The sequence below is a fragment of the Cyprinus carpio genome, chromosome A25 (assembly GCF_018340385.1).
Source record: "Cyprinus carpio isolate SPL01 chromosome A25, ASM1834038v1, whole genome shotgun sequence".
NCBI lineage: Eukaryota > Metazoa > Chordata > Actinopteri > Cypriniformes > Cyprinidae > Cyprinus > Cyprinus carpio.
The window spans coordinates 5,218,014-5,243,770 of record NC_056596.1 but is presented as its reverse complement, the minus strand read 5'-3'; the positions used below and the strand labels follow the sequence as shown (position 1 = coordinate 5,243,770).

General features: G+C 37.9%; 1 protein-coding gene across 1 annotated transcript; it reads right to left on the bottom strand.

Annotated features, from left to right (window-relative positions):
• Positions 1-1,517: 1,517 nt before the first annotated feature.
• LOC109051095 (alpha-mannosidase 2x-like) lies at positions 1,518-25,322 on the bottom strand. Its single transcript, XM_042715130.1, has 24 exons — positions 25,054-25,322; positions 23,084-23,859; positions 21,990-22,145; positions 20,432-20,689; positions 18,599-18,743; positions 16,142-16,313; positions 15,462-15,589; positions 15,215-15,388; positions 13,782-13,968; positions 13,042-13,177; positions 12,620-12,876; positions 11,482-11,664; positions 11,177-11,291; positions 10,590-10,657; positions 10,341-10,506; positions 10,024-10,260; positions 9,189-9,311; positions 8,986-9,100; positions 8,749-8,882; positions 8,421-8,562; positions 7,066-7,199; positions 5,476-5,670; positions 5,163-5,276; positions 1,518-4,848 (listed from the first exon to the last, which is right to left on the bottom strand). The coding sequence occupies exons 3-24, from the start codon at positions 22,119-22,121 to the stop codon at positions 4,696-4,698; spliced, it is 3,468 nt and encodes a 1,155-aa protein (XP_042571064.1). The 5' UTR covers positions 22,122-22,145; positions 23,084-23,859; positions 25,054-25,322; the 3' UTR covers positions 1,518-4,695.
• Between the last annotated feature and the right edge of the window lie 435 nt (positions 25,323-25,757).

Sequence of the window (25,757 nt, the reverse complement as noted above, 5' to 3'; positions counted from 1 at the left end):
CTTTTAGCTTTGCCATCACAACTATTTTAAATGGTCATAATTTCACAGTATTGCTGTATTCAAAAAAAATATTTCAAAAACATTCAAACATCTTACCAACCCAAAACAGTTCAATCTTTTTTTATATTAAACTACTTAACGCTATTGAACTATTTATTAATTACATTTAATTATTATCCATAATATGTCAGTATATCTTCTGTATTACCAAAGGTGTCATCACTTTGTGCTTGAACCACTACAGAATCAATTTTCCGTGGATGAATGTTTCCACTAAGCTTGTCGCAATGCATTTTGGAATTAGCTTATACATGCTGAATGCTGGCTTTTTGATGTTGCTACCTACCTTCTGGATCACCGAAACATATCTATGATGCCTTAAAATGCAGTCTCATTAGATGTACACCATTCTGAGCTATATCAACATTTGTATAAACACAATGAGCGTGATTCTATAACACATCTTTCAGCATTACATTAAAGCATTTAACAGTTTTGTTGCTGCTGTCAATACTGCAGTCATTAAATTAATTACAAACATCTGTTGCAGTCGTCTTTATTTAAAAGTACTTGGAAATCTGTTGAAATGTTTTTTTTTTTTATTGATGCCAATTTGCCATAATTCACATGGAGAAGCGCACCATCGGTTTAAATTAATAACGCACACATTATGCACTTCGCTACATGGCGTGCAGTGAGCGATCATCAATATTTCATGTGCACTTCATAGGACGGACTAAACTTTCCATGTTTCAATAACGGCAAAGGAAAACTTACACAGACTGTTTTTCGTTCCAGCTCTCAGGAGAGGGAGGAGAGAACTAGTTTATGGAAATGGCATATTTAAAATGCTTTCCATAATTAGTTCAGCTGGAAGGAACGGGATCTCATATTCAGAACTGGAAGCTTCTGCCTACTTGGCATTATAAGTGAGACTGATGCTGCTACATACATACTAATTGAGCAATAAGACAGAAATATGGATGGTCCAGCTACTCGTGTTGTTTCTCATCTTCACTACTCTTCTAAGGGAATATTGGAAATATATTACCCTCATGCTCAGCTCACTCCCATTGATTTGCCATACGACCTGTAATGTTACAAGCATGTCTAATAGTACAAGAATCATTGCTGCTGTCAATTTGCACTGCTGCGAAAATCTGCTGAGCGCGCCTTATTAATTATCCTCCTTAGATGTTCCACAATTGTTTAATAAGTTTTATCAGCCTTGTTAATGGGCAGAAAGAGAGGTGCAGATCTTCAGTTCCTGCGAGACAAGGCACTATTTCTGTTCTTTTAAATTGATTCTATTAAGCTGAATTTAGTGTGATGTAATGTGTCTGTCATGCTCTTTGGTGGTGGTGAAGATATTGTTTTTGTGATTGAGAACGAGTAGGTGATGCCAGATAGTTTGAACTGAAGCTTGACTTGCATCTGAAGCAGATCTAAGGAATTTCAGAGCTGGTGGGAGGATGCTTATGCTATTGAGTGCAGCTTAAATCATAACCAATGATACATAAGATGTTGTGAACAATGTTCACACTTCTCTTTACTTTAGAATGAATACAAGAGCCGTCTAAAACTGCTTCATGTGACTCGTGTGCTGTCATCTGAAACCATGTCATATTTGCGTAAAAAACAAAAGGGAATTTTAAAGAGCTGTTCACACCAAAGACGATGCCACAGAGGAACGATATCATTGTAATCAATTTCAGAACTTTTTTTTTCCCAGCTTATGAATGACAGAAACATTGACAGCCAATCAGAATCCACCCAGCTCAAGCATTTAAAGTGGCAGATGACAAAACTGCAGCATGTGTTTATAATAAGCAGGCCGTTACTGTGCGTTTGTGCATTCGCTATAAAGTTAGCGTTGCTGGTGTGAACGCTCATTCATTCTGGTCATTTTCAAAGCTTTACAGCCCATGTTATTTGTTCATTGTATGGGAAAAGTGCAGCTTGGACATTTTTCAGAGCTTCTCATTTTGCACTCCATCTGGCAAAGAAAGTCATATGGGTTTGAACAACATAAAGGCGAGTATAAATGACAGCATTTTCATTTCTGTCTCAACTAATCCCTCAAAAACATCTCCATCTCTATCAGCGCCTCTGTCATCTTATTAAAGTCCTCAGCGGTGAGATTGAGTTTTATTGCCATCTCAGCCCTCAGACTTATTAAGAAGAATGGCCTCTTTCTCAAATGCCTGAGCTCAGGGAGCAAGCCACCCTTTTAGCACACAAACCCGTCTGCTGTGGAGGAAACCGAATCTGGTCTCAGCTGAGCGTGAAAGGGCATCTAAAAAAAATAACCATACAAACAAACAAAAAAAAAAAAGGGCAGTCTGACTTCACATCTGTCAGTACTGTGAGAGGACAGCGGTATTTCCAGTTCTCTCCAAAGGCTTTCTGGTAAATCAGTACCCGATATCCCGGCTATCACAGAGGGTGTTTAGATATAAAAAGCAGCATATCTTGTGAGCTTTTGTTAACTGAACTCAATATTTCACACCCCACGCATCTCGCTTGAGCCACATTAAATGCAGACAACTCCCTACTGCCCCCTATCTGCAATCCAGAGCACAACAACAAAGCTTCAAGACATCAGACAACATTGGAAAGCCAATTATGTTTGCAAAATGGGCACAACCACCAAGAATTTGATTTTTTTTTTTTTTTTTTTTTTTTATGTGATCTTTAATAAATGTCCACTTTAATGTCTCTGCATTTGCTTTTACGAGTCATTTTTTTTGAACACACTCTCAATAGCAAACCAAAACAGAAAATGAAAAAGAAACAACAAAATAAATTAACCTCTCAATTCACTGTCATTTCATTTCCATCTCCGAACACACAACACAAATAAAGGACGTCTAACAAAGAGATCTGTCAGTATGGAAAGCGTACGCACAGGAAAAACAAGCATGGCAGTGAAATGCACAGACACGGAAAACGAATCAGACCAAATTACAGGAGCGAGAGCATTTTGGAATAGCAAGCGCGCCCTACGCTGGGTGCCAAAATGTGTTCCAAATGCAGCCGGACAGATGTTTGCCACTCCATACTCGGAGCTCCTCCTGCGGGGAATTATCTTCCTGATAGGACACTACTCCGGAACTTGATTAGCTGGAGAAGCCAGATGATGTCCTGGCTGATGTTAATGGATGTGGCCACACTACAGAGAGATAATCAGGCACAGAGCTGAAAGTCAAAGAAGTGCGAAGATTTTTCTGTAATTTAAATCAGAGACTGGAGTACAGATTTTCCCAGAGGAGACAGACAGGCTGGGAAAGGTGAGACAAGACACAGAACGACACGACAGGTTGAAGCACAGATCGCATTCTTATGTTCAAAATTGTCCGATTCAAGCAAACCGAGGTGACAGACAAAAGCCAGAAGGGATGACTGAGATGGGTCTGCTACACAATACAGATGGGCTTCCTACAGCGAGATAAGGCCTAAACGCGTTTTCATGTGGGAAAATTGGCTAAATCTGAGTGAAGGAACCCATTGCTACCTGCACTAGAACTTTTACAATCGAATACGAGTTCTGTTTACCTGAAAATACTGCAAGAAGGTATATCAAGCGAATGTGTTGTTGTCTAGGTAAGCTCATAGACTCATCTAGTTCTTGAAATAAGACTAACTCTACATATCTTTGACTGACTTAAATACGGCTCAAACCTGCATATAATATGACAAAGTATAAATGCACATTCTGTGCCTAGACACGATCAAAATGGTACAAATAACAAAAATGTGTTGCGGATAATCCACAGCTAGCTTGTTAGGAAGCAGCTTAATTCGTTAACAGAAGCTACGATGGAAAAGGAAGGAAAAAGATTGTAAACGTCAGCTCTCGTCGTGCGATTTGAGCCGTAACCCAATAACCGACCCATGTAAGAGCTGACTGAAGACCCGACCGCTGCTGGATCGTGGACGTCTTCTTCTGTCGGCTAAGTGTCACGAGCCATCCTGAAAGAAAGAGATCTGTAAATGCCGCGTCTGTTACAGCACTGACAGTCTTCTCAGGCCAAGCTGGGTGATTGACATTCATAGGAAAAAAAACAATCCGCCGCCGAGCGTAGGCAGAACCGTCCACAGCAGAGATAAAGAAATAAAAACAATTGTGTGAGCTCAAACAACAATGAGGATAGATCACAAATAAAATGAAGAAACAAAAGGGCAAGAAGCTTCACATATTGCACTGAGTCCCACAGTTTTGTATAGATCCAGTTGTGTATGTCGTTTTTGAGATATATTTACATACAGTACGAACTCCAGGGATGAATGAATGAGAAAATGAATGAGAAACGGTCAGCAGTTCCAGCCAAAGACAAAGGGGGAGAAAAAAAACAGAGCTTAAAACAACAGTCGGCACTTGCTGGAATAAAAAGATGTTCACCGATTAGTGCTCTGCCAGAAAAAAACCTCACTTTAAAAAAAAAACAAAAACAAAAAAAAAACACTCGGACGTTCTTATTTCAGCACCCGGGCCAGCTACCAAATCTGACTTTGGCTGGAACGTTTTTTCCCATTTTGTTAAGAGTTTAGTTGGCGCCTTCATGTTGATTCAGATACATTAAGTCAGGATAAACAATCTCCAAAAGTGTCCTCTGCTCATCCAGCTGTGGTTCTCTGCTTTAGCACAGGTTCCAAGGGTCCACACGGAGAGCCCGGTTCTGGTGCGACATCGTTCTAGCACAGCTTGAGCTTGTAGGCGGAGATCTCCATTGGCTCCAGATTGATGGAGGAGTCGTTGGAGAGCGGAGGCTGAGAGTGCATCAGAGACAGAGACATAGGCTGCAGGAGCTGAAGATCTAGCCCACGGAACAGCCCAGAAATGGAGAGCTGGGAAGAAAGATCAGAGACTGAGATTCAGAATGACTAAATATAGCCTTTATCAGACCTCCACGCATCCACCCAGTTTAGACCCATTCAAATGAAGTGAACCATGACTACACAACTCAAATGTATCAAATATAAAGCTGAATGAATTGTATATACTCATATATACTCATATATATATATATATATATATATATATATATATATATATATATATATATATATATATATATATATTTATACATACATACATACATATACACACACACGTATAAAGTATTTTTAGTAAAAGTAGTTTTTCCTCCAAGGACACTGACCTGGCCTTGTGTGGTACTGCAGTTGAAACCAGGGTTCTGGGCCTCCAAACCACAATCCAGGCCGAGTCGATGGAGGAGCAGAGCCGTGTAGGGAGATGGAGAGTAAGCATCCTGCTGAAAAAAAAAAAGACATGATACCAAATAAATTCCACTGAAAATAAATCCCCCTCCAAACATACCCACAATAAAACCGCCAGACCACAAAAAAGTGTGACCGTTTTTTTTTTTTCATTATAAACTCTAAGTCCTCATCAGTCTCACAGCAGGTGAAATCGATACTGACACACATTTTTCTCCCAGGGCTCTCATTTACCTGGCTTTGGATGCTCCTGAGGTTCAGCAGGTGGAAGTCACAGGGCAGGGTGCCAGCCAATGGAGCGAAGGTACGCATGGGTGGCACGCCGTGTTTCCTGGGCAACACGGGCAGTGCCAGCACCTCATGGTTCAGGATGGTGGAGGTCATGTGACTGAGCAGCGACGGGAAGCTGACCGGTCTGCTGTCCACCGGCTGGAACATACAGATATGCATCAGGAAACACGCAAGTAAATTGACTTTGTGCAAGTGCACTTACCTTTACGTGACATACTGTGACAGCAAAAAAGAACTGTTTGGGGTCACTGTATGAGAAAAGCTCAATACAGTTACTATCTCTACATACTACTGATCTACAGCCCGTACAGGTGGAGATAGCGGACAGGAAACGACCTTTGGCCTCTTAATCCAGGTGGAAACCTGTCACTTGTTGCTATGGTAACAAGCTGAACTAACTGCTACGGTGTCACTCTCCACCACTGCAATAATGTTACCTCTTCCTGGCCAGCTCCTAAAATACCAGCAATGATTTTGTTTAGGATGTTGGTGACTCTGGCATAGGAGCCAGCAGGCTGCATGCATGAGGAGAGAAAGACATGATGAGTGATAGACAGACAGGAACAAAAACAAAAATAGGTTGTGAAATACATAAGAGGGGCATGATGAGCTGGAATGAAAAGAAACAGAAGGGGTGATTTGTTAACTGCTATTTATATATACAGTATATACATAAGTATTATAATTTTATATCATATTTATATTTTATATTACATATAAATATTAGAAAATAAAATTATTACTATATATATTTTTTGACAGTTCATCTGTTTTAAGAATTATTTTATTATTAACATATATATTTGTAATACATAATATATAGTGTCCTGTATAGGGCACAGGCGACAGCATGATTTGAATAAAAATATATATTATACAAATCAGTCTGAGCCAGTGTGCATAAAATCTCTGAAGCCCATTATCTATTATTACACACTTGCCAGTTTTTAGACTGCTAGACTCTGAATTATACTGTCCCTAGAGCCTTCTCAAAGCTGTCATGAGCAACAATAGAGAGCCCCCTACAGGCCACTGAGTGAAATGAGCATTTCCATACCACTCTGCTGAAGGATACCTATATTTTGGTATGCATAACAAGATCTCTCATGTGGAGCCCAAATTGCAGGCTCCAATCAGATTAATCAACTGCTATGATTCTCGCCAGTCAGGGTGCACCGATTTTTATCATTCAGCCAGGAAATAAAATTGTATTAAAAAACATACCAGGCTGCACTTCTAAGAAAAATCTAGTCATGGTTTGTCTCATCTGATACTTCAAATATTTTTTCATTTTGTTTGAGGCAACCAGTAGCATGTAAACTATGAAAAACCCCACCCCAAAATGATTTTTTTATTGTAATTTAATTTAATTTAATTTATGTAATCGACAGCAAGGTAGCCCGACTATAATGCAATCTAACATGTAAAGCAACCTTAAGAAAGTAGTTCTTGGTCAGAATAAGTGTGTACTAATCCAAAGTCTGAGTTTAATTCGGTTTAATTCATTTGTATCCTCATCGAGTCAGAACTCACCTTTCCACTGTTGCTCCTCCTCTCCAGCAGAAGACGGAAGCGATTGGCCGTTCGTTTGTTGTCCTTCAGGCCCTGCCCTAGACCCCTGTTATCGTCTTGCATCAGTCTGCGGTCTAGGATCACCTCCAGCTGACCTGTAGAGGATGGAAAGAGCGTACGAGGGAAGGATGAAGAGGGAGAGGACGGTAATAGCATAGAGTGAGGCAAAGCATTAGACGGTACACTCACTTCATCTTCATTATTGGATACATTGCATTAAATCAATACAGAACCAGAGCACTGCATCCCACTGTTAGTGTTTTTCCTCCTCCCTGCCATCTGAGTCCCTGATTCATGTTTCATTCTACTAAGAAACTCACTGCTGTAGACCTAAAAATTACCAGTACTTCGGTACCAAGTCGATACTAAATTGAAAACAGCATTATGAGGAGAGTTTTTCAACGAGATTGTCAGCTCAATTTGGTACCCAGGTGAAAAAAAGTTTGATTCCTCCTATGTTAAAAGCTCAGCTCATGATTATTAATTAGGACATGCTTTTGTTGCTTAGTAATGGTCCTGAAGCATCTAGTTATGTAACAAAATATTAATAAGCCAATTAGCCAATGCTGTTGAAGTTTATGTAAATAATAATAAAGTAGTGTGTTTAATGGCATTTTAGTTTTTGCATCAATTTTTATTTTTGCAAATAAAAATACATTTGTATAAAAATGTAATTAAAAAAAAAAAAAAAACTCGGTAACTAATTTGGTACAATTATGTTGTGCAAGAAGTTTTACTGATTTAATGGCAATTTAATAAAGAAATTAATAATAATAATAATAATAATATATTTATATAAAATATATAAATAAATCATGTAACCAAATTAATATTAATAAGCCAAGTAAAAAGTTAATTTTTTTGTGTGTAAATAACATTCAATTAAAAGCAGTGTATTTAATTGCATTTTAGGTTTTGCACCAAAATGTATTTAAAATAAAATGAAAAAATGAAAGAAAATACAATTTTTAATACTGACCAATAACCAATATGGTATAATTATACTGTGCGAGAAATTTCACTGATTTAATGGCATTTTAGTAAAAAAAAAAATAATAATTATAAAAATACATTTATATAAAAAAATATATATTTTTTAACCAAATGAATCTAAATAAAAATTTAGGCTACATGCAGTTATTTTAAAGTTTATATAAATAGCATCCAATTAAATCCAGTGTTTTTAATTCCATTTTAGTTTTTGCTAAAAATACTAAAAATAAATTTGTAAAAAATCTAATCAAATCTCTCATACTGGCTAAATAAAGAAAGTAGGATCGGTTTTTGCAGTATCAGTATGTGTGAACTCTACTCACCGCTGGCCAGGCTGCTGACCCCCAGTGCCTGGGCCGTGTGGAGCGTGAGCCGGTATTGGCTGTCCTGAATATATGCCATGGTGGGCATTGGGTAGAAATTAGCCTGGAGTGGAAGTTTCTGGAAGTACCGGCGAGGCTGGATCTGATGAGCAGTAAAAAAATGGAGCATTAGCTTGATTATCTGTCTGGTCTAAGAGTCTAGGACAAACTATGGTGCACTTTTACTCCCATGCCGATCGCTTAAATAAAACCAAGATTTTTGAAAGACTCTGAAGGACAAAACACCAGCTTGATGAACCTCAAGAGTCTGTGGACATTTATACTTCACCTGGAAACCATTGAGGTCTGTGTAGAAAGTATCTCCGCTCTGAATGTCGGTAACCAGCCGCATGGCCAGCTCCTTGTTATTCTGATCTCTGATGTCCACCATGGTGGTGATGTCCAGAGAAAGACCATCAATTCCTGACCAACAGAGACAGAGAGTGATATGTCAGGAATATATGATCAGACAGGGCAAGACGTCCTCACACGATCGTGTTTGGATGTGAGACAGATGGATGCCTACCTGGAACATTATGAATGCGGACCGTCTGCTGGAAGTGTTGATAATGTGCCACAACCTCAGCGAAGAGAGGCCCTTCCACCACACGCACTATAGGGGCTTCTCTCTGAGAATAGGGCTGAGAGCGAGCAGAAAGGAAAGTGTTAACTCACCCCTCATTGTTTGATAAATTGCTTTTCACCCCAGTCAAGACTACCGGACATTACCTTGGCATTTCCGTCCGGCAGGAAGAGATAGGCCCCGCTCTTGTCCTTAGAGGGTCGAGTGCCGTATGTGAGGAACTGAATCTGTACCCTCACCTCCTGGGGATCGTCTTTACGTCGAATGCTCTGATGGAGAAAAGAGAGAGAGGGAGAGAATGAATCACTGTAGACTCATCTGCTGACTCTAAAAGAGGACACAACAGCATATGCACTACAAAAATAGGACCGGGATACGTTTCATTTCTTTTGGCAACAATGAGAAAAAACACTTGTCCAGATGACTGAACATAAAAATAGACTGCTGATGTCATAGCTTGGAAACGTCCTTTTTTATTTCCACGAAATATTTGCTCAGTGTTGTTGATTTTCAGCATTTTTCAGGGCATTTTGTTCTTAAGATTAGGGCAATTTTTTCTAGTGGTGCACAGATATTCAAATTCTGGCTGAGATTTGTTATTAGAATTCATGCTACGGCTGATATTATAACATATCATTATAATATACAGTACAAAAATAGATATACATTGTGAGATTTCCTGAAGATTACTTTTAACCATGTTATTAAATGTAACTTTTTTTAATTACTTAATATGAGCTTTAGATGACAAAAAAAGTCATTTAAATGTAAAATTGATAAATGCACATTTAAATATCCAATATCAGCTAGCATATATACACAATATACGATATCTATACTATTTTGACAACATAAATAAAAATAATGAATAATTTTAAAAGCTACAAGTGGATTTAGGGATCACAACACTATAACGTACAGTATACGAAATCATTTCTCACTTTACTTCCTGACACAACAGAAACACAAAAATCCTCTCACCTCCAGCAGGCCTGTGGTTCCAGAGAAGCCCAGACTGAGAGACTGGCTCTGGATGTACAACGGCTGGGCGTCTACCGTCTGCGATCGCACAGGCAGAGGGTCCAAACCCCGTATGCTCTGACCCCGTCCCGGTATCCTGAGGAGCGTATCAGAGCGCAGCGTCATGGGAGAGTCAGCAGAGTCATACAGGTGGAAGACGGCCAATCCCAGAGCGGGGAGGCGTGCCATGAAAGAAGCCTGAATGAAGAGACAAGAGTGAAGGTTTTCAGACTGCCTTTATTTAAGATGCTGGAACATATGGACACAAACAGACACACCTGGTAGACCTCTCCACTCATCTCAACAGCAGACACCCACTGCGCGCTGAGCTGAACCGGTAACGTCTGCCCATCTTCCGTGAGAACCCGAACTCTTGCCGAATTCACCAGCATGGTGACCACACACAGACGCTCCTGCTCGACGGGGTTAAACAGCACCAGATACCTGAAGAAGAGGAAGAAGATCGTATCTGCACACTGAAAAAATGACAGCATTTGCAGCGTTCAAGATCAGATAACGCATCTCACCTGGGAGTAGATTCCAGCTCGATAAGCGTGCGCTGCGGAAGAGAGTCTTGTGTGGTGCGTCTGTCGTCCTACAGTCACATGAACAGAGGTCAAAGGTCAGACTCTTAACCCTCATGTTGTGTTCTGGTCATTTTAAGCTTGTTAATGTTATTCCACTGGACTAAAACTGACTTTGCTCACACAGGGTGTAACAACTTCCTAAAGACATAATTTTGGGGGATTTTTTTCCAACCTTGTTTCTGATCAATAGGCCTAAAGACAGCTTATAAATTTCTTATGCTATAGTATTCGATATTTGAGAAAATATTGCCCAAATTAGTGAGAAATGATGATTGTCATTCGATAGAAAAAATTTTAATATTTTAATAATGGTTAATGATTTTAATGAGTTACAAAGAGAAAAAGTGATATTTGATATTTAAATAAACAACAGGTTGATAAAAAGATTGAATCAAAGATTTGCTTGTAATATTGCATACTGGGAGATTTACAAGCCGGTCATTTTTGGGAACACCACATTAGGATTTTAAGCACAGCTCAAGGGTTAAACTCGCTGATTTAAACAAAAAAACAAGGCTGTTCCTCACCGTCTCTAAGAAAGGCTCCGTCTGGTAGAAGCGATAAATGTCTTTATTCTTTATTACCAGGAAGTGTGCAGCATTAATGATCACTCGTTTCAGACCGACCAGAGAACGTAACAGCCTGCGGGGGGGGGGAAACGAATCAAGAACCGCTTGCAAATCGAAAGCCATCAATCCAAACTCTAAAAATGCTGAAAATAGACTATTAAAGATGAGATTTCAGTAATAACACCCTGAGAGACTTCCTTTGATCTCTAAACATCTTCTAATCAGTTAATGCTTATGAAATCTGCACGCTTTTATTCAGAAACCTGTTTCCGTAGTCGATGACGACGTTCTCTTTGGCAGTGCCCGTGATGGCATCGTGGTGCTGGAACAGCCCTATGTTGCGCCTGGCATCGGTGAGGAGGGAGTAATCTGACACGGGATAACGTCCTTCCAATCCTGCACGCCGCGCATGAGCCACCGCCAAGCTGTAGAGAATTTCTGCCCCTCTACAAACACAAAATCAAACCATCTTAAAACACAAGAGTTCATGACACTGAACGAAACAGCGAGACTTGACAAACTGAGAAACCAATGATAATAGAATTAACGAGTAAGTAATGACAGTAATTAAGCAATGCCTCGTGCTTAATTCAGGAGAAAAACTTGTCACCTACGTGGAGAACAACTATTTTAATTATTCCCCAGTAATGCTGCAGAGAACAGGCCTTTATTCAAAGCATAATTGAATCTCTGGCAAATAAAACCAGACGCTTTCCAAAGTTGCTAAAATAATGGATTAAATTCAGATACCTTAACGTTTGTCAGTGCTAATTTAAATGTGCTGCACATTAAAAATTAAAAGGCCTCCACAAAAGCTTATTAGCACATTTCTGGCTGAAAGCAGAGATAATTATAAATGAACCATTTGTAGTTGATTTCCGTGAAAAGTGCAAACACTTCATTCACTGATTGAAATTAAAATTACCTTTAAAAAAAAAAAACTCCAATAATGATAAATAAAAAATATTTTAGAAGTTATAGCCAAAAAATGATAAATGGCTGACATTAAAATTCTATATATTTTTTTTTTTATAAAATTAAAATTTTTTTATAAAAGTAAAATTATTTTTTTTTAATTTATTTATTTTTATAAATTTATGCAATTAAAATAATTATTTTAATATTAAATTATTAAACTAAAAATAAAACATTTAAAACTAAAATCATTTTAAAGTGCATTTAGACATCACAGCATTATAATGTACAGTATGACAAATGGATATTAATATCGATTTATACTGAAGACTGAAATGTAATCTACATGTACAAATAGGTAAATGAACATGAAAAATTAAATATCAGCCAATATCACTCAGCATTGCATCCTTGGCTAGGCAATTTCTTTTCATATCTTAACAGATATGAGATATTAGACACACGCTGGATGTTTCACTGACTAACCGTAGGTGAGATTCTAACACACGGTCCAGGTTTTTGTAGAAGGGACGTGAGGTGTAGTATCCACTCCAGTAATGGTCCTCTCTATCTGCGTAAGCGAAGAAGTCTCCGCTCAGCACAGGGTAATCAGGTGGTCTCGTCCCCGGAGCGACTCCTTTAGCCTTGTACACCGCACTAAAGTAATCTGTCAGCGTCGCAAACTGGGCCTGGGAACACAGAGATTTACTTTCAGGGCAATTCCAATTCATTTCATATGCACTCTTTTCTTCACTCACAAACGAGTTCAATTATTCATTCAGATTATTACAGAGATTTACTTTCAGGGCAAGTACCTCTTCCTGACAAACTTGCAGAGGATTATCTTAGTTTTCTATTGATTTACAGGTTAGAGCCACGAATGTGTTTATCAGAAAACATACCTTTACGTTCTGGTAGTTGAAGTACTGCTGGTCCCACTCTAATGCTTTGTCGTAGCGGAAGTCGTCCCCAAGAGGAACCAGCAACACTTTGCTACGAAATAGCTTGGATTTTTTACGGTATTGATCAAGCAGAACGCCAGCTCTGAAACAGAAAATGTCAAATATGAAGCGGATCCACTGGACTGGGTTTTATTAAGGCTAGCAATCGATTAAAAACAAGTTAAGCATTGAACGGACAAAAAGTGGTGTTTATTCACACTACTGTTCAAAAATAACTTGGGTCAAGAAGATTTTTTTTATAAAGACATTAATATTTTTATTGAGCAAGGACACATTAAATTGATCGAAACAGACGGTAGAGGCATTTATAATGCTGTTGTCTATTCATACCAATAGGAAGAAAACACATTTGAACATTCTGAAAGAAATGACTCATGAAGCTAAAAGTAAACCCTCTGCCTATTCCAGTAAACTTGAAAGACCTCTGAAGTGTAATGACAGGTGCAAACTAATTGCTACAAGCTTGTTAATATCCTGGTTTTCTTCCGCGGAGCGAGAGAGCAATGGATTTGGGCTTGAGCCCAGTTCAAGCGCCACCCATATAAATACAGCTGGTGCCAGCTGGGTGATGGACAAATGAATTTTGTTGGCGAACACAGGAAATTAACCTACATTCATTCTTTGGCTAAACTCCCCCGAATCAAATTTATTCCCTGGTTCCATATTAATCAGCCCTAGAGCTTCACCTCTCGGCCACGTTGGCATCTGTGATGGCTCGGGGGGGCACCTTCCACGGACAGTTGACTCTACTGCCCGGCAGCCTCTTGAAATCAAACTGGCAGCAGATCTTCGGGTCTGGGCCACATGTGTGAGGCACGTCGTAGCTGTAAAATGGCATCATGTGGCAGAACATGTCTGTGCCTGATTCAATATCTGAAAATTAAAGAAATGAAATAAATCAACTCTGATGTGTAGGTCTCTGAGCCACTGAGATGGGTTGGCAAGACTCCTTGGCAAAGCTTTCAAAACCTTCATTAGACATGTAAAGCCTTTCTAACATGTAATTAATGATTACAAATGCTATGTTCTGATCTATTATAGTTATTAACTATATTTGTACATTTTCTTAAGAAATATGAGTGGTGCTTGCACATGCAAAACACACTGCCATGATGCTTTTTTTTTTTTTTTTTTTGACTGGTTGCTAGGTGCCTCCTAATGTGTTTTAGGAGTTGTTTTTACAGTTTCTAGGGTGTTGATATGTAGCTTACTAGATATGGCTCAATGGGAGTCTAAGGGATCCTTTAACGTTTTGTCCCCCACCAAGAGAAAATCAAAACTTTGATTGCTTAGAAATGTAACAGCACATTTCTCCTCATTTTGAGGATTCATTCATGTCTGAAGCATAAATGTGCCAGATGATCAAGCACCACTAATAAGAAATGCTGTTATTGTTAACTAAATCATTCATGTCTGAAGCATAAATGTGTTATATGATTAAGATCCACTATATATTCAGTTTTTAATGTTGTTTAATCTGTTAATATTAAATAACTTATACTGATGATTAAAAATAATTTCTGCTAATTGAAATAAAGCTGAACTAAATTAAAATACAAATATTAGATTAAAAATCTAAATAAAAGAATATAAAATCTTAATAAAAAATATTAGACAAAAAAGGTAAACTTAAAAAAAAAAAACTTACAAATAAGAAATGTTGCTTTGGCAACCAACTGAAATAAAATAAGTTTAAGTACTAAAATTACTGAAACTAAAACTGAAATTAAAAATAAATTAAAATATTAAATAAAAAAAGTAAAATTTGCCTTGGCAACTAACTAAAATAAAACGATTCTAGGGTGAAGTGCTAAAATTACTTAAACTGAAATGAAAAAATAAAAATGAAGCTAAATAGAAATATTAAAAATTAAACAAAAATGAATAAAAATGACAAAAACATAAAATTGCGAAAATTTAAATGAAAATTGAAAATATAAAAATAAAAGAAACTTAAAAATACTTTCTAATTTGAAACCCTGGGGAGATACTTTATTCTCAGTTGATTAAATGTGTAATAATAATGCTTTAATGAGTATAAAAAAAAAAATAACTAAATAAATCTATTGAAAAAAAATTGTAAATGTCAATGCATGTTTTTGTTTTTGTAGTCATTTACCCCAGGCCTGCCTCCACATAAATTCAAGGCTCCGTGTGGCTGCAAAGTGCTTCTTGATGGAGTAATGGACCCTCTGGATCAGCATGCTGCTAATGTTCGCCCGTTTCAGTAGGTAAGGCATCGTGGCGCTGTGCCCGAATGGATCGACGGCCCAGCCTGAGCGAGGGATCACACCTGCAGTAACACACCCATTAAATATCCCAAACCAACCTGAAGGAGCCACTTTTAAGATTACACCCGCTCTTACCCAGATTTTTCTCTAGCCACTGATGGCCCTCAATGAGCTGATCGATCATGGCGAAATAGTGAGCGTTGGCTTCATCCGTCATGACCCAGCCTCCTGTCACCATCTCAAGCTGTCCGCTGAGGATCAGCCTGAAAGAAAAAAAGATTTAGAAAGGATTCTGAACATTTAAAGCACTGATCACAAGATGAGGTGAGGAAATCCACAACATTAGCTCAGAGTATATAAGGAGCATCTAGACTAATTAACCTTCAGTGGATTACGGAGTTAAGAAGATGAACTGATCAAGAGTGGGCATGAGGGAGCCAATCAAAACACAAAAGACAGAATGAGGGCACTGAACAAGAGACCCAGTTTTCATTCATAATGTAACATTTTCCAAGTGAACACAGCAGCTCGGGCAGGAATTGATTGGATTGTGAAAAATGGAATATAATGGAATTTTCTATTTTTGTAGGATTTAAAATGTAGTAGTTTATTCCTGTGATGCAATGCTGAATTTTCAGCACTCTTCAGTGCCGCATGATCCTTCAGAAATCAATAAAGACAAACATTATGAAGACAAACTAAGAAAAAAGAGGGTAAAGTTTGATCGTTACAATTTGAAATTAATTTGTTTCAAAATGCAACTTTTAACATCATTTTATTTTTAACTTCAAAATTCAACATAAAACGCTACTCACTTGCGCATTGCCGCTTGTTTATGTTCATCTGCGCTTTCCCACCATTTGGCGAAGAACGATATTTCCGACCAAATGAATTTCCGGCGAGGATCTTCGGCCAGTTTCACCACCATGTTGTTGAAGATATGCTGGGTTTGGTCATTGTAGTACTTGTCGAATGTTTTGATCCATCCTGTCACAAAAGAAGTGCAGTACAAAGTCACAGTTAAAACCATCCAAGGACAGCACACAGATCAGATCTAGTTCTGCCACCACAGAATGAAGGGACAACAGAATATGTGCTAAAAACAAATGTTCTTTTGATAAAACACTGAAAAGTTTAGAAGCACAGCCGTTTGCCCACACTTTGTTCCCTGAATGACAACCTGTTCAAAATAACACCGTCTGTTCATTATTCAGAGGCACTGCTGGGCCTTGCAAAAAAAAAAAGGAACAACAGATCCGCGCTGACCCTTAGAACGGCAGACTGATTGAAACATATAGGGAGCATGTTCAGTATTACACAATCTGCATTAAATGCGCAGCACCACAAAGACCAGAGACACGGTACTGACCCCAATAAAACAACAGAGAATCGGGTCACTGACTTTAAAGTATTAGATTCTCTGTTCTTTCATAACGCTGCAAAAAATGCCAACTGAAGGGGTTCGCGAGCAGATTTGGAAACTTATCTGTCCTGCGGGTGATGCTGAAACTCATTGTGTTTCTCTTAAGGTGCTTTGCAAATTGTGCCAACGCTGCAAAACGCAAGCCCAGTGACTGACCCACTTTACCTGCACGACTCTTTCGGATACGCATTGCTAGGTGTGAGACTGAAGATGCTGCATCAACAACTAAAACAAAATGAAAAATGTTACATCCACTTAAGGGCTGAGGGTGAAAACCTTCTGGTAGAGATTGAAACTTTACAACATTTTTACGTTGCTTAAAGAAATGTATGCAAGCTAAGCTTCATAAAAGATAATAGTGGCCAATGCTCCAATTACAATTTTAACATTGTTCTGTCTTTAACAAAATATGATCCAAATTAAGATACATGCACTACTGTTCAAAAATAGTGTACTGTTTTTTTATTATTTAGTAATTACATTAAATCAATCAAAAATGACAAGACATTTATAATGTAACAAAAGAATTCTATTTCACATAAATGCTGTTCTTTTAAATTTTATATTCAGAGAATCCTGAAGAAATAATGTATTGTGGTTTCCACAAAAATATGAAGCAGCACGACTGTGTTCAACATTGATAATAAAAAAGTGTTTCTTGAGCAGCAAATCAGCATATCACATGACGCTGAAGACTGAAGTAATGATGCTGGAAATTCAGCTTTGCATCACAGGAATAAATTAGATTTTAAAATATATTGTGTTCTTTTATACTATAATAATATTTCACAATATTATTATTTGTACTGTATGTTTAATCAAATAAATGCAACCTTTGTGAACATAAGAATCAGTATTGCATGCTTGTAAGGAAATATGCTTAATGTCAAAATTATATTAAATACTTCATATGCATAGTTAAAATTAATGTGACAAAAGTGTGTATTATTATTAATACTATTGTTTTAATGAATAATATAATAATTCATTTAATATATCTATATATTACATGTTATTTAAAATAGAAATCAACATTAGATTTATACATTTTATTTAGTGATTTATTATAAATATCTAAATATTGAATTACTGTATTTTCAATGACATTTTCTGCCTTATAATTTTGTTTGATGTTGATAATATTAATTCCTATTGGTGTTTTAATGAAGGGAGTATGCTCTTGTGAGGAAGCGACCAAACAGCTGCCGCTGTTAGAGTTTTTTTTAATAAAGACTTCTGGATTATAACCAGCGTTATTATTATTATTTACCCACATCTGCCTCAGCTGTTGCTGAACATCAAGAATAACAGATGCAAGCTGTTCCCAGTCTACATACTTCTCATACTCTGCCTCTGAAAGTGAAGTCTTCAAAAGTAGGTGGTTTATGTGCTCGTTCAAGTCAGAAGATTATGGGCTAGTTCTGATTAGCAGCCGAGTGATCAGAGTATTGCTGCAAACACATCCATACATCTCATGCGCTTATGAGGACATACGATAGTTTTATATGAGAAACAGACTCACATTGTATTTGTTTACTCAATCATCTCCAGTGGCCTGTTAACCACAGCTCTAGGGCAGATTTATAATATTATTAGTGAATATTTTATGATGCTTTTACAGTGGTTTTGTGTTTTGTCAGTTCCAGTTACATGACTAATTGAAAACACTGGAGGCTGCACACATGATGCATGTAGCATGAAATCCGATAGCAGCACAACGGCTTGACATACAAGCACACCTTTTGTGTTCATGACTTTCAAAATGGTCTGGGTTGAAGGGAATCATTTCCAGGGCTTCACAGATCTTCAGTATGAGAGGCTGAAGCACCAAACATGTTTCAATCCCTACCTGGATCGTTGTGCGAATGAGGGACCACAAACACTTGCAGGGGCTCGTCGTCCCACTCGTTGGGCTCGTAGGTGATCTCAAAGCCTTGCTTCCAAACACCTCCGTCCACATTATCAAAGTTCAACAAGGAGTACACATCCAGCATCTGTGACCAAACAATCAATTCAGAGATTGTCACAAGTGTTATTGCATGGATTCAGCCGGATACATCTCGATCCGCTTCACAATTCCCAAACATCTTTATGAAAGCCTCTACTAGGAGACACAAAAATGTGAAAAGACGTTACATTTAGCGATTTTTCACAAAACTAGACATGTTGTGGACTTCCTGATAAATACTACGTCTCATGGCAATCTGATGTAACTGACAGATGACACAGGGCCTGTATTTAGTGTAGGTGTGACAGCCTGAAGCACAACCGCACACCCAATGGAGACTTAAAGTGCCTGTTAACAACATGTCAGGTCTTAGACGTGTTTTGAATAGATGATTTTTAATACACTCAAAAAGTATCTGAGGATTAAAAAAAAATAAGATTAAAGGTGCACCAAGTAAATTCTTTCAAGAATTTAAAAATACTATAGTATACTATACTATAAACAAACAGTATTATATAAAAATAGTATTGACTCAAGAGGTAGTGCTCTTGAATGGTTAAATCTGTAACATTGTATATCATTATCCCTTTAAAAGTGAGTGCTAGATGATGGCAAATTAAAATAAATCTGATCTAAAATAGGCAGAAACAATTAAACATTCAATATCAGCAGATAAAATCCAAAATGGGCAATACTAATTAATAAAAATAAAAAAAAGATTAAAATTAAAATAATAATAAAAAAATGCTGATAAATATTGTGCATTACTAGGAGAAAATTAAGGGAGTGCTAGGTGGGCAAATGTAATCTGAATCTAAATCTAATATAAAACAGGCAGAAACAATAAAACAACTAACATCTGATACTAACAATAAACTGATATTAGTTGCCAATAATGACTGAAAATAAAATAAAATACAAATCTAAAACAGGCAGAACCAATTAAATATACGACTGATAAAAATATCCAAAATGGCCAATACAGATTTAGATTTTTAGGCAAATATTAAACAATATTTATGGCATGGTATGTTCTATACAATTGTTTTTGACTACTGTCCAATTTAACAATTTACTCCTGGAGCCATATTGAGATTCTCATATTCCTGGAATGTAACCACAGAGGGCCTTAAAAATGAAGATGCCAAAAGGAAAAAGTTTGTTTTTGTTTGCTTTAAAACTTCTTAAGTTACAGGCATGCAAACTTTGGAGAAAAACTTGAAAAATGCCTTTTCCCATTTTTAATGGTCATCACCATTGGCATATAATGCAACAAAGTTTTCTAAAGTCAGCAGATTTTACTAATAGACCTACCAAACTCAGTGTAAAAATAATATAATGATGCTGCCATCTTTCAGAAATCATTTTTACTCTTCTAAAATCTGGCTCTTAATGTTGTGTTTATGTAGTCATTTTTTACCCCACCTTATTGTTTGTGTATTTCTCAGTTAAATACACATCTGTTACATATAATATTTTGGCTTTCATCAATATACATGTTTATCTTTCTGACACTGAGTGACCCACTAGTCATTACATGAGTAACTGCAAAAGTAACTGTACAAGTTGTAGACTCAAAACTGTGTGATTATTGTTGGAATTCTGGGCAAGTATAACTATAACCACAACAAGCCAATCCCAAAGCCACACTGCAGTCCTCATCCAGATAACAAAGCACTCAACTCAACTCATTCTACACACTTCCACCCACTGAGACGCTGTTTCGCTTCTCACCTGCAGGTCAGTTTGGCTCCTGCGGCCCAGTGCGAACTGGCAATCCAGCGGCTTGACGGAGAGAAAGGTGGGCCTGCCATCAAAGGGCAGCACCCAGGAGCCATTGGCACTACGGAAGGGGAGATGTCCGCTGGGAGAGATGGCCCCCGTGTCGGTGAGCTCCAGCACAGAGTCTTTGATGTGGCTGATGATCTGATGGTTCTCCTCCAGGAGCTGCTCCAGCTGCTCAATGCGGTTCTGCAAAACCGAAATCTGGCTCTGAAAAAAAGGAGGGGGATGGAGGTGTAATCTATCTACCACCACAATCTACAACATCACATGACTGATCCGAGCGCTCTAGAGGGGACGACACACCAAGACACACAGGACTGGCATGGCTGACCTGTAACATGTCTACACTATCACTAACAAACTGGATTTTTCCTTTTTAAGTACCAATTCTGAGTAGGGATGTACCAATATCAATATGGTCATTTGATTGTCATGTAATGGCCAAAAAAATTACACATACATATCTATTTTTCATAATGTATGTTATAATGTTAGGTTGCTTAAATTCACTTCCAAAAACTGAAATGGTTGCTCTTAATTTGTATTTGTTTTTAAAAAAAATAAATAAAAAAAAATAGTATATTAAATCATCCATTTATCAGTTTTTGGTCATAACATGACAACAAACAATTATTGGAAAGAAATGTAATATCTTCCTTAAAAAAAAACACACACACACACATATATATAATATATATATATATATATATATATATATATATATATCTTATATTATTTGTTAAGATGTTCTAGAGGTTTTCAAAAGAGATGATATTCTGGTCCTTAGATATGTCTCAGATCCTTTCTTCAATGTACATTCATAGGATTTTTTTTCCTGCCATTTTATCACCCCCAGGCAGATCACAAGTCCGATGGCTTAGAAAAGTAATAGCACACCTCTCCCCAACATGCTGAACGATTTGAGTATCATTCAGATCCGTAGTACAAAGGGTGAAGGATGAGTTACATGTAAAAACGTAATACTTGGGAGTTTCTTTAAATCCCTTGCCTTAGCAAGTATTACTAATATCAAGTGTCACAGAAGCTGTAAGTGTTCGCTTTTGCAAAGCTCCCTGACAATCAAACTGAAAAATGATTTAAACAATATCTGTATTTCCATAATGTGCATAATTTTTCCTGAAGCGTTTGATATGAAGCACATAAACCGTGCTAATTCACACACCATCAACTATGTGTCATACTACACGTACTTTCTAGAAGAACACCAGCTCAATTTTTCTACTAATCAGTTTTTTTTGCATTTAAAAAAGCCTTTGGTTTTGTGGCAAAAAAAAAAAAGCCAGCACTCACAGAGAGTTATTCACTAGCTAATTTAGTAGTTAATTAGCTTGAGTCAGAGCTAGAAACGAACTGGTCACATCACTAGCTTTCACACTGAAAACCCCCACCGAAGACTTTGATAAATGGAGCCATTCAAACAGACCCGCACAGCAAAAAATGTAATCCAGGACAAAGGGAATTCATAAAGAGATCACCGCCAACTTACCCTAGGAAAGTTCCCAGCGCTCTGTCTCCTGGCGGGATCGTGCTGGACGCGGTCCAGCATCAGGTAGAGAGAGAAGACGGCCACACAGAAGATGGCCCCGCCGCAAACGGTCACCTGCTTCTTCAGTTTCATCCTCCTCTTCTTCTCTGATAGACGCTAATGTCGAGGTCAAGAAGAGCGGAGACAAAAGAAGAGAATATCAACCTGCACAAATGAGTTCTGACGAAGGTGTGTCCCAAAAGTGAAAGAGTTGCTGGACTCAGCATTAAGATTTTGCCAGCGATGTTTAAAGTCCACCTCTGCTCTCCCACAGAGCTCCAAATTCTAAAGCAGCAGCTTGTGGGATAGAGGAGAGGCATCGATCAGCGGTCTGTCATCTGCGACCAAACCACGGCCAATTCCAGCCTCCTTCAAAGTGCCCCTTGTCCTCAACCATTCAAACCGAAGAAAAGAGTTGGGGGGGGAGAACAACACAGGTTCTGAACAGCGGGAGCCCAGACAGGGAATCTAATGTCCCTTCGGGAAAGCCGGTCTATGTGTGTGTGTGTGGGTCTATGTGTGTGTGTGTGTGTGTGTGTGTGTGTCATTACGGCGAGGACATGTCCTCAACACTTTATCAAACAGCTTCTGACAGGGATGGATCTAATACAGAGAAAGCATCTCTAGTTTTGGAGCAAGAGTTCATTACTAGGCAATGCTCTCTCCTGCTCAGCTTCAGATGCGCACTCCAATCTACCGCTTTCTGCGGCTCGCCATACAGAAATAACAAAAGAAAAATTCAAATAAACATGTGGCCACTCATGAAATACATCAAATGATGTGCAGCGCCAAATTTGGTTAAATAAAATAGAATTAAAAAGTTATATTAGGGTGAATCAAACCCCAAAAACTGAACGAAACATAGTAATAATACTAAAATAACACAGTTTAAACGATGCTTGGACATTTCTAATTGTACCGTTTTGGAATTATTGACTTGAAAATGTGCAAATTCTTAATTGTTATTAAGCTTAGTCTTTGCTATATCATGAGTCAAGATGCATCAACACCACCCGACTGAAGTGACGCCAACACGTGTGTGTTTCCTCACTTACAGAGTTGAGTGTAGTCCTTCACAGGGCAGTGGTCACTCCTGTCTGAGTCGGCTGAGGAGCCATCGCGACGAATGCAGGTTTCCACCGAGCAGAGAAACGACCAGAGCAGAATAAGAACGACCTGGCTCAGTACGCCTCCTCTTTCTAAAGCCTTTTGTTTCTGCCCAGCTTGGCTGATGGGTCTTCTCAGACACTGATGATGCAGATCTGCTTGTGCACTATGGTTTTAATGTCATAACGTAAAGTCTCAAAGTCTAGTCTAGTCTCTGCAGTCAAGAACGACTGACCTTGATTCTGAATGATTCTGGATTATCGAGTCCTAAAACAGGAGGCAATTCTGGGAAGTGCTCAAACTGTGCCAAGTTTGACAATGGAAGGTGGCGTCTCGCATGCAAGATCCAAAAAGCAAGTCGAACCCAGAGCAGGGTTGGCCCGGATTTGCCTGTAAAAACAAGCAGGTGTTCTTTTCCCCTTGTCTCGCAAATCTAATATGAAGTTAATCCCGTCAGCTTCCAGTCGGGCAGTGTCTTAGCGCTCTCCAGAAGGATTTGGGATTAGGCCTCTCCTCCAGCACTGGTAAACAGCTCAACCAATCACACGTCCAAAATGGAGAGCTTCCAGGAATGGCTACATAAAACTGAGAAGGCTACAAAAGAGAATCTTAATGGAAGAGCTCTTGATGGAAGCCAAAACTAAACCTAGTTTTCAGAAAACTAATGAATAGGGCTGATTTGAAGGTCTTTCTTCCATATTTCCTCTTTTTGAAAGCCAAGCACCTGTGAAAACAAACAATCCCAGTGAACCGGTGCAGTTTAATGGTTTTCCCTCATACGACACATGCATCTACTAAAGCATAAATCAAAACAACGGCAGCCAATTAATTAATCAATCTAATTTACGCACATTATTGCCAATGCAAAAACACGGTAGGGAAAATTTGCCGAGGGGTGGGCGATATGGCAAAAAATATAATTTCACGATTTTATCACGATTCTTTGTCATGTTGGTGTTTTGGTCTGAGCAGTACAGCCAATCTAATTTCCCTATTTTAAACAAAGCCTTACAAGGTAACAAAATATTAAAAAAAAAAAAAAAAAAAAAAGAATGACAGATATTTAGGCCAAAGTGGGTGAAGATAAAAAAATCTCTGTCATCATTTTATATTTCTTATTAAAAAAATAAGAACAGAGACGCAAATTACAAATACACATAATATACAAATAAAACAAGTTTTTTGTTGTCTTATTAACATTAAAGGGATAGTTCAACCAAAAAAAAAGTTATTTTGTAGAGTGTATATATATATATATATATTCAGAATTATATATATGATTTATATTATATATAAATATATATATTACATACATTTCTTAAATATATACACATGTGTGTGTTTTTATATATACATTTAAATATACACAGTACACACACACACACACACATATATTATGTAAACAAACTTTTATGTTGGATGTGATTAATCTTTTTGACAGCACTGATGTTTCTATATTTTAAAATTAATATTCATTAGATTAAATCTCAGTAATCATATCAGTTGCACAGCTCATTTGCATTTAAATTGGTCATCCAACACCATCGGTACTGGTATCAGCCACACTGGTCAAAAACAAACTGTGAAAACTGGATTTAAGCAACAGACAAAAGACTGTAGATTTATAATATCCGCTTTTGCCCCTATTTTAACCAAAAAATACATTAATATTAAAAAAAATATATAGATAGATAGATAGATAGATAGATAGATTTCAATAAAAAAGTATATTGCATCTGAAACCGAATCACAACAATCAATGACTGTTTGAAAAATATAAAAAGATGTTTAAATATACAGATATATTACAATATAGATATGCAAAAACAATTACAAGCAAGGAAAGTGATCAGTATGTTAAACTACAGCAGCCTGATCTCGCCCTGAAAGTCTGACTGCAGCAGAACTGTTCACCTACTTTCCAGGAACATGCCTGAAATAATGGCCTCTTCTTGTGTGGGAAGGTTATCAGCACTGATATCAGAGCCTTTAAGCACATAGTTCATCAATAAACCCGCTTCTTGCCGTAGACAAACCCACTGATATCCACTGCGAGCCTGTGTCTGCATGCATGGAGGCAAGTTACTCGTTTAACGCGCTGGATCCGATCTATCCCCCTCTAAAACTGACATTCCGGCTCCAGATCAGACATATATAAGAGTTTATCAGCTAGATCCGCAGGTTAGATCGCGTACTATGCGAGTGCAGCATGTAAATACCTTGGCTCTGGTCTATTCTTCAATACAAGCGCGCGATCAAGCTACAGAAAACACCTCTCTTGCGTTTCAAATCATTATACTGCACTTCTAGCGTTTTTTGGCACGGCTGACCTGTTAGTGGCATGGCTTTTAAACGAGATAGCAGTCACGGGACATGAAATATTTACCCGTTATTTCCTCCTGAAAGACGCCTGTGATCGTATGCTAGAGCTTGAGAACGGAGCAGAGCATTGTGGGAAGTGAAGTTTTCATCGGGGTGAGGCGCACTGGCTTCTGATTGGTTAGATTACTGTGGGGGTTAGTACGGTGCAAATGTATTATTAATCCAAACCTGGGCTAGTTGTCACACTTTTTAGTAAGTATTTCTCAGTGTGTTTATATTTTTGAAAATCAATTCTGTACG

What these genes read in the sequence shown, in the direction of transcription:
- LOC109051095 (XM_042715130.1), bottom strand. Translation starts at nt 22,121, where the DNA reads ATGAAACTGAAGAAGCAGGTGACCGTTTGCGGCGGGGCCATCTTCTGT. An exon ending in GTGGCTAGAGAAAAATCTGG is followed by an intron (nt 15,389 to 15,461) that starts GTAAGAGCGGGT and finishes GTGTTACTGCAG; the next exon opens with GTGTGATCCCTCGCTCAGGC. An exon ending in TGCCGGACGGAAATGCCAAG is followed by an intron (nt 9,101 to 9,188) that starts GTAATGTCCGGT and finishes GCTCGCTCTCAG; the next exon opens with CCCTATTCTCAGAGAGAAGC.